The sequence below is a fragment of the Typopeltis vanoorti genome, chromosome 25 (assembly GCF_054136105.1).
Source record: "Typopeltis vanoorti isolate ZY-2024b chromosome 25, IOZ_Tvanoo_1.0, whole genome shotgun sequence".
Classification (NCBI taxonomy): domain Eukaryota; kingdom Metazoa; phylum Arthropoda; class Arachnida; order Uropygi; family Thelyphonidae; genus Typopeltis; species Typopeltis vanoorti.
This window is the reverse complement of record NC_143573.1, coordinates 4737398-4753114: the sequence shown is the minus strand read 5'-3', so window position 1 is coordinate 4753114 and position 15717 is coordinate 4737398. Positions and strand designations below refer to the sequence as shown.

The 15717-nt window shown below is 34.7% G+C and overlaps 1 protein-coding gene across 1 annotated transcript in view; it reads right to left on the bottom strand.

The window, feature by feature from the left end:
* Positions 1–9747, bottom strand: part of Cndp2 (Cytosolic non-specific dipeptidase 2) — a 327834-nt gene extending 318087 nt beyond the window's left edge. The window contains exon 1 of the mRNA XM_090414788.1: positions 9603–9747. Coding sequence (XP_090270914.1) covers positions 9603–9634 — 32 coding nt within the window. The 5' untranslated portion in view covers positions 9635–9747. The remainder of the gene's footprint in view (positions 1–9602) is intronic.
* Positions 9748–15717: the final 5970 nt, after the last annotated feature.

Genomic DNA, 15717 nt, shown 5'->3' with positions numbered 1-15717 from the left:
CTCAGGCAGGCTGGGTTTAGTTATGACTTCCTTCATTTAAGTCAGCAAACTAAAAAAAAAGATTCAATTTTGCTATTGCACCCAACCATATTCCAAAGGTCTACATTATTGACCAATTGACCATTATTGTGTGGCAAGTAAAAAAAAAATGGAATGACTATGGATTTTAAAAAGTGCTGATGGTGGGGAGATAACAGAACCAAACCAAATAGTTGAATTGCTGAATGAGCATTTTGCAGGGTATACCATCTAGATGGATGGCAATGCAATGCCAGATGTAACATTGACTAAGAAGCTAATAGAGGTTGAAGAAACAGAGGTGCTTAAAATATTGTAGAACCTCAATACAAACAGAGCCATGAGTTTAGATGGTGTATCGACCCATGTATTACAAGAATGTGCAAGGGAACTATAAGCTCCTCTGACCAAGCTGTTTAATTAAAGACTCAATACTAGGAAAGTACCAATGGAGGGAAAGAAGGCAAAATAGTCCCATTACATAAAGGAGGCTCCATGACAGAAGTAACAAATTATAGGCCAATCAACTCAGGAGTGGTGGTTAAGGTATTGGAAAAATTAGTGAAAGACAGAATGCAGAACTGGGTGGATAAGAATATGATACTCCATGAAGGACAAATGGTTTTGTGAAAGGTAGGACTTGCCTTAGTAATATGCTTACTTTTTATAGTTAAGTAACAATGGAGTTGGATAAGAGAAATGGCTACTCAGTGATACTTTGCAAAAGCATGTGACAAGATTCCACATAGAACTCGATTGCATAAACTGAAGCAATTGGGAGGATAGATCTTAATCTATCATATATATACATACATACAAATCGGCCATCAGAACACACACAATTTACAGACAAAAATTACGCAGCAGATGGCATTGGTGTAGATCAGGGGTCTTCAACCTTTCAAACAGTGCTGGCCGCATTAAAAATTTCAATAAAGCTGCGGGCCACTAAGCTATACTGTGGTATTTAGAATTGTAAGATACTTTCCAGATTCACAAGGAATGCTGTGCATTTGATACTTCACATAAAATCCTATAAAAATAAACAAACTCAGCTTTAAGAGCATAGTAGGAGTCAGGTTCATGATAAGTAAATACAATCAATACTTGAAAAAAGATAATTTAACGAAGAAAACATTCATTTTTTACAATGTCAATGGGCAACTTGGCAATGTTTTTCCTTGACCAGCTTGTCGATGTTGGCATCAATGTTGGAAGTCACTATGCGCAGTGTATTCTCGAGATGTTGGTCCGTAATCAGAGTTCTTGTCTTGGACTTCACGTTTCGTTCCGGAGAAGAACTGCTCACATAAGTATGTGCTTCCTAACACAGCACACATCTTCAAAGCATAGTGGTAAAGATTAGGGAATGCGTCCTCAGAAATGTAGTCTTCGTAAAATGTAAGCAAGGGCACATTCAATAATTTTTCTCTCAAAGAAGAGTCGTTTTAGAGTTCAAGCAGCTCCATTCGTACTGAGTTGGCATTTCAGCAGTACTGACATTGAATGTTATTGAAAATAAATCTAAAGAAGACTGTTGGTTACGAAAATCACTAAATCTCTCTTCGAACTCGCTTCACAACACGGCTAATTTTGTAGCGTATTCATCAAGAGACGAACAGTTGGACTCAGCAAGAAGATGAAAATGAGTTAAGTCTTTTTTTGTGAGTTGTGCCTCCCAAAGTTTGGGTTGGCCACAAAAGCTTTGATGTGATCAAACAGAGCGTGCACCAGTTTATCCTTGGATTGTAGCAGTGTATTTAGGTCATTCATATGCAATGAGATGTCAGTCACAAAGGCAAAGTCTGTCATCCACTTCTGATCACTAAATTCCGCAATTAGATTCCCCTTGGTTTGCACGAACTGCTGTATTTTGCTCCTTAAGTCAAAGACTCTTAAAAGTCTTTGACTTAAAGACCTTCCCTCTGCTCAACCAATGCACATTACTATAATAAACCACATCGCCGTGATCCGCTTCGCACTCTTGGCTCAAAAACTTATGGAATTGACAATGATTCAATCCTCTTGCCCTAATAATGTTGACAACAGTAACAAGAACTTTCATGACATTCTCAAATCCAATAGTTTTCATGCACAAATTCTCCTGGTGGATAAAACAGTGGTAATGGATGAAATCTTTTGCTTCTAGCTCCAGTTCTTTCCATAACAGAGCAACAAACCCTTTGTTCTTTCCCATATCCCCAATAGTGATGAGACACTCTTTCATAAACTTTCCGTCCAAGAAGGCTTTTGATTTTTTAGCAAATTTTTTCAGCTATTACATAACTTACTTTGATGCACACTTTGCTCTCTTCCCTCTTCTTTTTAAACATACCCTGCTAGCATTTTAAATCAATTTGGAGAGGGTTCACTTTGTCCACACGAAGTCACCCTTGAAGGTGATCGAAATTGGATGCATGCTTGATCTCATAATGTCATTTTATATTGTATTCTTTTGATACTGACACTGACTGTTGACAAATTAAACACACTGGCTTATCGTCGATCGGCACAAAAATGTACAAATTAGTCCACTTTTCATTAAAAACCCAACAAGAATCACTTGATTTACGCTTTTTACTCATAGATGCCATAGTGATGGAAGGTGAACCCAAAAAATTATCCAAAACAGCCATGTAACGGTTATTATCCACTGAATATGTCTCACACTAATGAAAAACGTCTGGCAATATAAAACCACAATAGGCTATGGCTAACACGACGAATCTGCATGCGCTTATACATGTATATCATACTGTTCACGACTGACTAACTGTGTACGAGACACTCTTGTATTTAGATGAAAATAATAAAGTATCAAGAACCTTTGAGATGTATCTGGAGGGCACTAGACAGCACATTCAAACAAACTACTGCTTCAGCCATCTACCTGGAGATGTTAGTACTAGTACTTAAGTACCGCTTGGTGCTGGTAGATGGCTGAAGAATCATGTCTATTTAATATGTATTTTTATATGATTTTATGTAAAGTATCAAATACATAGCGTTCCTTGCGAATCTGGAAAGCATCTTACAATTCTAAATACCGCAGTATAGTGGCACGTGGCCTTCATTGAAATTATATTTAATTTGATCGCGTTTTAATGTCAAGTAGTTATTTTTTCAAAGATTCCAAAATTTCTAAAATTTTCAAAGAGCTCTGCAGGCCATGCATTGAAGACCCCCTGGTGTAGATGATGATAGTAGTTGTGGGTGGTGTAGTTGGTAAATTAAGTAGTGGATACAGAGTTGTAGAGTAGGTGCCCTCCCTCAACGAGTCTTTGAACTCCTTGGAGATGTCATGAAATAGTAATAATAATCTGGTGATTTGAATTACAGGGTGGGTGATGGACAGATATCAAAGAATGGTTTATGGAGGAGTTGAGTACAGGAGAAAGCAAGTGACCAGTGGTGTACCACAGGACTCAGTACTTGGTCCTCTGTTTGCTGACTAAGCAAAACTGGAAGGATCAATGGTAAGTGAAGATGATGCAGACATCCTGCAGGAAGGCTTCAACAGACTAGCAGTATGGGCAAAGGTAAATGGCTGTCAGTTTAATGTGGCCAAGTGTAAGGTGCACTTTGGGAAGAGATCAGAAGCCCTGTACTATACTGATGGAACTAACTGCAGGAAACTGATGAGGCCAAAGGCTTGGATGTGACTGGGGACAGAGGTTTGAAGTTTAAAGAGCATATTGCAAAGGACATGGTTGATGAACACTAACAAGCAGGGATAGAGAGGTTATTGATCTCCTATATAAGGCTTTAATAAGGCTGCATCTAGATTACTGTGCACAGTAATCCAGACTCCTAGATTTCATGGGGATGAAGTTGTGGAGAGGATCCAGAGGGGAGTGACAGATTGTGGCAGGTCTGTGGAATGCTCCCAATGAGAATAGATTGACAGTCTGTAGGGTTCAAAAATTAGCTGACAGGTAAAAAAAGAGGAGACATGATAGAAGAATTTAATCCTGCAGAGGTCACAGTTGAAAAAATTGCAGCGTAGGTCGCGTGTATCTGAGCAATACATTCATTACTAGTATGTGCTAAAATACGATAAAACTTAAAAAAAAAAAAAGATTATTCAATCGATATATATTTTTCCAGCCATTTTCAATGGTAAACAAAAAAAAAAAAACTAAACCAATACTATACTGACAACAGAATTTGCAGTATCTCTCAGATACAATTCTACTATCAAATATCACACACCTTTAGATAATGCGTGTTAAACCAAAACTAACTGCATAAACAGTGTGGAATATCACTTGTAATATATGCATGCGCAGCTAGTCATGACCTCCAAACTATACACTAGATATGTGTAAGAATATTTATATTAAACAATTTGTTTGTATCTGTCAGATCAGCCATGACCTCAGCAGGGTTAAGTTATTAAAGAAGTTTTATGGGATCAACAATGAAGATTTTTTTCAGTACATGGCAAGAAGGGAAATAACAAGGAGTCACCAGTGGAAGTCAAAAGAGTGTGGATGGCAAGGGTGTTATAAGACTAGATTTTTTGTTTGGAGGGTGGTGAATTGGTTGCCAGAGGTGGTTGTGAATGCTTCAATCAGTGAATGAATTTAAAGAGAGGTATGATAGATATTGTGTGAATGATGACTAGTGTGTGAATAATGAATCTCCCAAGATGAGTCTTCTGACTCCATGGAGAAGATGTACAATAATAATAATATAGGCATTTCCAAACTGCAATACTTATAAGTCAGGGAGAAGATAAAGTATCACAAATAAACTTAGAGAGTGATGATCTAAGTCCAAAGTCAAGGATGAAGTGCAAACTTTCAGAATAATCTGAGAAATATCAGAAAACTCTTTTGGTATCCCATTTAGACAAAATTCTGATCTTTCTGCTAAACAAATCGAAGATGAAAAAATGAATCAAAGATGAAAAAACTCAAAGATGAACAATCAAGTTCAGCAATGTAAGAATGGGGCATAGAAATCAAAAAGATCAATGCAAGAAGTTAAGAAACTGGAATTCTTCCATGAGTAATGATGCAAAAGAATTCTGCCTGTTTTGCAGGCAAAATTCTTTTGCATCATTACTCATGGGGTTTCATCATTTTGATGAAACCCTACCATCTATAAGAGACTGGCTAACTCACATCTGATAAATGATCATAGTCGTCATCTTCCTATGCAGGTTCTAGACCACGTGGCCTGTTCCAGACTCGGTCCATCTTCTTCTTGGTTGTCCACTATTCTTTGTTTCTCTAGGATTATATGTTAACATCTTTTTTGGTAATCTTTCTCTCTGCATTCTTGCTATATGATCTAGTCAGTTTTTTCTACATTTAATCATTGAGTCTGTTATAGGATGGATTTTGAGATTTTTTAATTATTTCACTATTTCTTTTTTTTTTTTTTTTTTTTATCTAATAAAGAGTTTTCTGTTTTCCTTAAGGAATTTCATTTCTGCTACCTGAATTTTCTGTATCTCTCTTTCTCCGAAGGTCCAGATCTCACTTCCATAAAATAATGTAGATTTGGCTATTGTTTTGTAGACTCTGGGTCTTGTATGTTTCCATACATAAGTTTAAAGATCTATTAATTACTCCATTGATTTTTATAAAGTTTATCATCTTAAAATCAATATCTATTTCATTTATAAAAGATAGTTTACGGCCTAGGTATTTGAAATTATTAACTTGCTCAGTTATTTTATTATTTATTCCTATTTTACTTCTGACAGGGTTATTTTTATTTCCATTAAAAGCCATGACTTTAGTTTTCTCCATTAACATTTCTAGGCCATATTGTTGTATATTATTATTTAAATTATAAATTAATTTCTACAGTTCATCTTCAGTCTTTCCAAAAATGATCTGATCAAAGATTAGTGCATCTATTTTTATGTCGATTGATTTGGAAGCCACGTGTATTTACTTCTCTCCATTTTTTGATAGCATTGTCCATGTATATATTGAATAATATGGCGATAAAGCACAGCCTTGACAGACTCCTCTATTTATTGGTTTCCAAGTAGATATATCATTTTGCCTTATTGCTATTTCATTATTATGGTATATATTTAACAGAACATTGTATAGTTGGTTTGGGATGCGATACTCCTTAAAAGTTTCCCATAGTTTATGTCTCAAGATTTTATCAAATGCTTTTATATAATCGATGAAAGCTATGTGTGTTTCAATATTTTATTCTCTATGGTTTTCTATAATTATTTTTAAGATAAAAGCTGAGCCTATAGATGATCTTCCTTTATGATATCCATTCTGTTCTGTTCTTCTCCCAACTGTGATTCTATATAGGATAATAATTTGTGTGTTAACATTTTTGCATAAATTTTAATCTGTCAATCCTTCCATTGTCCGGGCCAGGTAAGTTTTCCCGTGTTGCCGGCATGGTTGGCGAGTGGTTAGCGTATCTGCTCTCCAGCCAAAAGGCTGCAGGTTCGAATCCTGCCATGGGCATGGATGTTTGTGATTTTCTTTGAAAATAATAGTGGTGATGGGGGACAGTAGATGGCATTGATGTTGATTAGGCAGTTTGTGGATGAGGTTGAGTGGTGGAGACGGAGAGATGTAGAGTAGGTGTCCTCCCTCAATGAGGCTTAGGACTCCCTGGAGGTGTCAAATAATAATAAATTTTGTATCCTGTATTGAGGAGACTCATGCCACAATAGTTATTGCAATGTTTTTAGACCTTTGTTATAAATTGGTATCACTAAAGCTCTACCCCAATTTTTGGGGATTTTCCCTCTTTGTATATTTGGTTTATAAATTTTAAAAATATGAGGTTAAATTCTTTACCTGCAAATGTAATAAGTTCTGTATTTATATTATCTTCTGGTGACTTGCTTGTTCTGCTTTGTTTGAGGGTATTTTGTAGTTGTTCGTATGTAAACTCATCTATATTACTGATGTTATATTTTGGGGAAGATTCGTGTATCAAGGATCAAATTATCATGCCATAGCTTCTGGAAATACTCCTGCTAAGTTTCTATTTCAATCATATCAATTTTTGTTCTTTCTTTTAAATCGTTATTCATTTGTTTGAGAATTCTATGTGTATTAGGTCTTTTTTTTAATGTGCAGTCCCGTTCTAATTTTGCTATAAAATTGTCATACATTTCTCTATTTTTTTCCTACATGCTCTCTTTGCTATTGCACTTTTTTTAATATATTCAATGAGTGATTCATCTGTCTTAAATTTAGCCAATGTTTATATGCTGTCTTTGTTTCTTCAATTATCTGTTTGATCTCTTCATCCCATTGCCTTACACCTCGCATTATCCATTTTCTTTTTGTTCCCACTCTCTTGCAGCATTTTCTAATATGTTTGACCATTCTTCCTCCACTGTCCTGTTTTCCTCAATTTTGCTCAACCAATCCCTATTTCAATTCTAATACAGGCCTCTAATATCCTCATCGTCTAAGAGTTTCATTTTATATAGTTCTGTATTTCTGTTTTCGTTTGATTTTTTTTCTTCCCTTCCATCTTAGTTTCCATTTAATTTTCCCTACCAGTAAGTAGTAGTCTTACTATCTCTGCGCCTCTATTATACTCTGGTGTCTATGGATCATATTTGATAATTTCTTTCATATTAACTATTATATAATTTATAATGCTTTTTGTGTTTCTTGCCTGCCAAGTAAATCTGTGAATATCTTTAAAAGTTCCAGATGGAATTAAAACTAAAATCTTTCCAACAACTGGAAGAACAATGGTACATAGTACCCTTCTATTGGAAAAGGCCCCAGTTCGATTCTCATTGTGACAAGAGAAATCTTTGTTTTTTTTTCCCCTTCAATTGAAGGTGAATTAGCTGATTTCATACGGAGGTAGCAGAATTTCTTCCCCCAGGAAATTCAGGTTTTTTTCATCCCACATACATACAAATTGGCCTTCAGAAAACATGATTTACAGACTCCGTGTGTTAAGGTTTTAGTGCTGTGAAAAATTCATGATTCAGGTTTAATGGAATATTATCAGCACTGAGAAAGGATTAAAACAAATTTTTATCTGTTTGATCTCTTCATCCCATTGTCTTAGACCTCTGCATCTTATCCATTTTCTTTTTGTTCCCAAACTCTCTCTTGCAGCATTTTCTAATATATGTTTGAACATTCTTCCTCCACCTAGATAGGACTTTAGTTTCATTCACTGTTGTATTGTATTTGTGTTGTTACAAAAAGTATTTTGTAATCCCTGAAGATGTCTCTGTGACTGAGACGAAATATTAGAAGCATTAAAATTTGTTTTAATCCTTTCTCAGTGCTGATAATATTCCATTAAACCTCTAACATGAATAATTTACAGACAAAAATAAAATAAAATACTAGTAGTGGACAGTAGATACCATTGGTGTAGATGATGGCAGTTGGGGTAGGTGTAGCTGGTGGATTAAGTGGTGGAGACAGAGTTGTAGAGGAGGTCCCACCCCAATGAGTCTTTAAACTCCTTGGAGGTGTCATGAAATAATAATAACGCAGTTATTGCTTTGATATATATATATATATATATATATATATATATATATATATATATATATATAAAATACAATACAGTATATAATGCTGCTACAAATCGTCCAATGGAACAAAAAATTGGTAACCTTGAAAATATTTTCAAGGTTTCCAACGTCAACACGAATATACCGAGGTGCTGACACGACCAGAGAATGGCAAAACGGCTTCAGCAGTAGTTAAGCTCTGTCGTGTCTTCTGACATGCTTCACCAGCATTTTTTTTTCTTTCAATAAACTCGGTACTGGCAATCATATATATTACTTAACACACTACACAAATGAGAAAAATTATAATTGATAATGGAGAGAAAAAAGTGAAGCTACGGGGCGTTCCTTCGCTAATATTTTTTTTTATCACTACGCGACTAACTTCAATGGTCTTGAGTATAGCATATTGGTCACGTAATAGTGAAGATTAAGGTGACCAACATGTTCTACTTATCAATAACTCAGAACCACTTAAGTCAGTCGCGTAGTGATAAAAAATTATTAGCGAAGGAACGCCCCATAGCCCGCCTTTTTCTGCAATTTAATTACAAACAAACTTTAAAATTCGATTTTTTTTTTTTTTCCCTATACTGTGAAAACGAATTGTTTAAACCTCACTGACACACACATTGTATAACAGCAAGTATAATGAGTTCGGCAATTTTGAAATAACAATTTCAGCACTAAAATTATACACTTCACTTACAATTATCAAAAAGTAAACAATCAAAATTACTTTGACAAACTGCAATTATACATTACTGATACTACTATGCTTTATGCTCATTATACACATGTAAGTACAAAATTCCTTCGGACTATACTGTAATTTGAAACAACAAAAATCAGCTGTACCACTGTAACACTTCAATGTGATATTAAACTGAACGCATTAAGAAGAATAGCGTAGAAAACAGAAACCAAAAAATACTGTAATACTTTTACTTCAAAAAATAGTATGTACATGTCAAAAAGGAAAAATATTTCTTCAAAGAAATTGGTAAATAAATTCCTTAAAGCACTGTTAATTAATAATGAATTCATGGTGTAAGAGGATTCACATTACACGTAACCGGCAACTTGCCTGAAAATTACTTCTATATCGCTTGAGGCCATCCTCCTACAGTTAACAGAAGCAAAACACGTGCAGTTTTCATGTGACACTTCACTACCAGAACAGATACCTTACTAATTGGATACATTTTAGTGTGCCACCTAGTGTATGACCTATCATTTTTCTTATGAAAGTCTCCTCTGTTCCTAGTAGTACCAAATCCTCATACCTAGGTCGACCATTTAATTTATCATCCAAATCGAGCCTTTTTTCATAAAGAATGGAAAAGATAAAGTAATTAAAATTAGATAATCCTCGATGAGTCTAAGGACTCCCTAGAGTTGCCCATAATAATAATATTTTGAGATATTTATTTATTGACCGACACGTTGGCTCATTATAAGCGCATTGAAGAACAACGGTACGTTTCGCCCTTCGATTTGAAAAGGCCTAAATTCGATTATGGTGGTGACTGGAGGAATCTTTATATGGGTTTTTTTTAATAAAGGTGAATTAACCGATCTCATACAGAGCCAGGGTTTTTCGTCCACAAAACTCAGGTCTTACTTCCCACGTACACACACATTTCGGACATGACAGCACACATAATTTACAGGCTAAAGAATAGAAGTAGTGCTACAGTAGATTGTGTTGTGTGTAAACAGTGACGGACCAACATAATTTCGCGCCACGAGCAGACGCCGTCGGTGATGCCCGTAAGTTTTTTTTTTTAATTTTTAATTATTATATTTAAGTACTTTCTCATTATAAGTATAATTATTTTTTCGAATTATTAATAATTTCATAACTTCATTATCTCTACTTATCATTTGTATTCACTCAGATATACTATTAATACATAAAAAGAAACAAATAAAAATTACCACAAACAAAAATTATTGATCTCACACTGTAATTTTAATTTAATCAATTATAATTTAGATATATTTTTTTTATTTTAAATCTTCGAAAGCTTTTATTCTTTCACTAATGAATATTTTCTCAGCAACAGCATTTTCAATAGATAAGAAGGCTAAATAATTTAATCTCTCACTCTCCATTGTCGATCGTAAATATGTTTTGATAAGTTTTAATTTGGTAAAACTTCTTTCAATTGTTGCTACCAATATAGGAATTGTCAGCAAAATTTGGAAAACTATATTCTGCAAATTGCTTGCTTTTAAAAATTGTAAAGTGCCTTTCAGAGTACCTTTCCTCAATAATTAATTTTAAAAACCAAAACTCGTGGAATAACTTGTTTCACATTATTATTCGTTTGAATTTTTTTATCAAATTTATATGCTAAAAATTATAAATAACACATAAAATAAATCCGCAAACACACCTTTTATTTCCCTATAGGGAGTAAGGAAAGCCGTCATTAACCATATCTAACTATTGGAGATTGAGAGAAATTCAATTGCCATGGTAGCCAGTCAGAGAAATAATTATACATGGCATTCGGTGAAGAGAGGCGTCTAACAAGTATAGACAGTTCATGGTTCCAAATCCTAACACTGTAACTATTGTCTGATGTAGGGTGGGTTCTAGAGTCGTTTGCCATGCAGAGACCGACAAACTCGGCAAGTGCTCGAAAAACGACTCAGAAAAAACCTTTATCGGGGGACTTCGGTAGGTGCTTTTTCGTGGGACAAGCTTTTCTAATCAGTACAAGGGTGACCCTGTACTTAATAGAACCACTACTGAGCATCTTTGAGTGACCACCGAATAATTATAGGCCCTTCTCAATTTCATTCCATTCCAATATGGAATATATATTATTGAAAAATCAGCCAATTGCTATTTCTAATACATTATAGAGTAGGTGAAAGTCACCTAACGTTTGGGCACTGAGGTGAAAGTTCAATCAACTACCCACTCAATCTTAAAAATATAAATTTATCCAAAAGAGAGGTTAGTCAAAAGACACTTCCCACAAACCAAGATATACAAAAATGCAATTATAAAAAAATTATTTAAAAATTCCCTAACATGGAGCAAGTGAGGGTATTTAAATCATATATTGCTTTTGGAGAATGGGTGGGCTGTCAATCTCAACCTTGAACTAATTTTAAGGAGCATCCTCTGAAGAGATGGCAAAGAAGTATTGCCATCTCTACATAGTGCGTTAGCGCTATTGTTCTCTAACACAAACAAATTACATGGTGTTTCAAAAGGAATGTCCCGATTTGAAAATTGTATATCTCTGCAACCACGAACCACAAATGAAGAATCTGAAGATTACGTTTTTCAGCAAGACGGAGCTCGGCCAAATTGGAACTTCCAAGTTCGTCAGTTTCTAAACGAAACTTTGCGTCAGCGTTGGATTGCACGGATGGAGACCACGACTTGGCACTCCACTCTTGGCCTCCAAGATCTCCAAACATCACGCCTTGTCACTTCTTTTTATGGGGGTACGTAAAAGACTGTCTTATGTTCCTCCATTACCCACTGACTTGGATGAGCTCAGAGCGAATCACAGCTGCAGTAAATTCTGTGACAGAAGACTCTCAGATGCATTTGGGATGAATTCAGCCATCGGCTGATGTTATCCATGCAGCGGGTGGAGGGAACATTGAACATTTGTAATTATGGTGAGTGAAAATTTAGGCCTTACTTCATACTTGGTAATTTATTTTGTAACTGTACCACATTTTCGTTATTAAATATGATTATTAGAAATCAGGTCATTCATTTTGAAACATCCTGTATATCAAGGTCTGAAATAGAGAGGGTTTTACCGCCGATTTTCTTTATGAAAAAAAAAAACTATTTTCCTGGAGAAAAAACTAGCTTGCCCATTCCAGAGATTGACAAAGTCAGAAATAGGTAGGAAAAAAAGGCTTAGAAAATGTTACTCTAGTCGGCGACAAGATTGACCTTAGTCTTTCTGTGGGTGGTCAAAATTTGCTAATTTAAATCTCGTACATCAATTGAGTTCTCATCGCTTAATTTGTTCAGTTCTTCTCTTCCTTTTGTGGGAACAAATATCAATGTTTTCCAGTAGACAATCATTGTTTTCATTGAATTTGATTTGAATTTTATTCATTTAATGGTATGATTAAATATTTGAACTGATTTTTTGATAAAATGCAAAAAAAGTATCATTTCTTTAAAATAAAGTTCAGTATTATTGCTGTCCTTCACTTTGATTTACAAACTATTTCATTTCAAAGGCTCAGAAATTTCTAAAATTTCACTGATAATGGGCAATCAAGATAAATAGCACATACTGTGATGCAGAAGGTTTTATCTAATTATTTTTTAATTCTAGATCAGATTCTTCACAGAAATTTTCAGGTGCAGTAAATTTAAATCTGTGTGTGTGTGTGTGTGTGTGCGTGCGCGTGTGGGTGGGTGGGTGGGGGTGGGGGTGCGTGCATGTGTGTGTGTGTGTGTGTGTGTGTGTGTGTGTGTGTGTGTGTGTGTGTGTGTGTGTGTGTGTGTGTGTGTGTGTGTGTGTGTGTGTGTGTGTGTGTGTGTGTGTGTGTGCGCGCGCGCGCGAATTTCTCAATCATAGATTTCATAGCTTCCCAACACAGCAAAAAAAAAAAAAAAATAATAATATAACCAACTGGTGTCATCCTCAGATAAGCTTACATATAAGCTTCGAGGATGAAGGCAAAGAAATTAGTCCTCATTCAAGATGTATCATATGTAACCAAATGCATGTAATATACGTATCACATGAAACCAATGTATGTAATGTATGTATTATATGTAAACCAATGTACATAATGTAAATATCACATGTAAACAAATGTATGTAATGTATATAATAACTGTAACAAATGTATGCAATGTACAAAAAAAAAAAAAATCTTTTAAATGTAAATCATGAGTTTACTCTGTATGTTTGTGAGAATAAGGAATTATAAAGGAAGAGAAAAAAAACCTGTGTTTTTCTAATTTAATTCTTCCAAATTGCTTACCACCCCTCCTCCACACACTCAGTAATTTTTGGATATCGCAGAAAGAAGAAAAGCCTCAACACCCAGAAAAAGGTATGTGTAAATTTCTCTTCCTTATGCTACATATACTTTTTGGTAAATTTAGATCTACAATGCCCTAAGAATCCATAAGTAAATAGCCAATGACATTTAAACAGAGGCATTCCTAAACTGAAGCAGGCAAAATAGCCGTAATTATAATAGGAAATATAATATTTAGATTGAATATGTGTAAATACTGTTGTATAATCACACCATTTCAAACTTGAAAAAAAAAAAAAAATAGTAAACTACAACATTTAATATTATACAACTTATGTGACTCTAAACAATATAATTGTAAATTATTATTATGATTGTTATATATAAAAAAAACATGTTATCACCATTACTATTTAAATCTCATTATATGTAGCACAAAGTGCTGAACCTTGTAAAATAATTTACTCAATAGATGATCTTTGTACATATGTAAATATTTGAAAGAACAATATTGAAATAACAGTTATTATTATTATTATTATTATTATTATTATTATTATTATTATTATTATTATTATTATTATTATTATTATTATTATTCGTTATATATACAACGGACCTACGGCAAGAACTAAACTCTCTAAAGCAACAGTACGAGCTCTCAAACCAACAGCAGCACAAAAATGACCTCCTCATAAATGGTCTCCCAGAAATAGCTACGGAACCTCTAAGAGACACTGTAATACAACTAAGCCAAAAAATCGGCTCCCCCATTGAACCAAGAGACATCCAGTCAGTGCATCGGTTACCACAAAAAAGGAAAAGAGAAAATAATACCCGTCCTTCTCTCGTCGTAGTGCGACTCACCAACAGCCTAACAAAAACTACACTTATAAAAGCTAGCAGGATTAAAAATCCAGTAGTAAAGGATCTGAAAGGAGACCACGACAACACCCCAATATACCTGTCTGAATACCTTACTCCACACTATCAGAAAATATTCTACCAAGCAAGGAAAGTAAAAACAGAAAACAATTACCAGTTTATATGGATAAGAGACAGCAAAATATTCCTTAGAAAGACACAAGACTCAAAACCAAACGAAATAAAATCCGTAAATGACCTCAACAGGCTGTCACATTGAAAGGAATATTGACAACTCGTAAAGAAGGACCAGCACCCCAACCAACATGAATGCACACCATCAAGCAGACGTAATCACCCCGGAACATGATAATTGCCACATTCTGAAATCAATATCAGAATGGAAACAAATGACAATCCCCAAAAAAGGACTATCTATTCTCCACATCAACATCAGAAGCATTCAAAAATACTGGCTGACTCTGCAAGCTTATCTGAAGGAAGATATAGACGAAATAGACATTTTAATACTGACTGAAGTATCTACGACAAACGAAGAGGCATCCTCCTACCAAATGCCACACTTCCAACAACACAAACACTGCAGACAAACAAAACGAGGCGGTGGTATAATAATATTTACCAAACATAAACTAAAAGTAACAGAAATAAACTATAAATTAGAATACGCAGAAAACATATGCATCGAAATTAAAAACATCAAACAAGAAAACTCCGTGATATTAAACGCAATATACAGACCACCCAACTTAAGCACCACAAAATTCCTAGAAGAACTAAACAGATGGCTTTCAGCCACGAAAGTAAGCACCTCAAAATAATTGATAATAATAGGAGACATTAATATAAACATTAGGAACATAAATAACAACACAGAACAATACCTAGACCTATTATCGGCATATAACATAACCCCATCCATACAGTCGTATACACGAGAAGAGATAGTCGGAAACACAACAACCTCAACCTGCATTGATCATATAAATATAAGGGCTCCTCCAAACAGCCACACAGCAGCCGTCATAACATGCAAACTAGCAGACCATTATTTCACAGCATTGCAGTTACACACTGAACCAGAACCCATAAAAATCACTGAGACTACAAAACAGTATCATAGCATTGTAAACGAAGCAATAGTGAACGATGAAATCAGAAAAACAGACTGGTTGCAGATAGCATCTTTAGACTCTGCTGAAGCTGTATATAATAATCTTAAACTTGCATTTAACAAAAAATACAACAAAGCATTAACAAAAATAAAAATACGCCCCCAAACAAAACAAAATCCATGGATAACAGACAACATACTAACAGACATACAA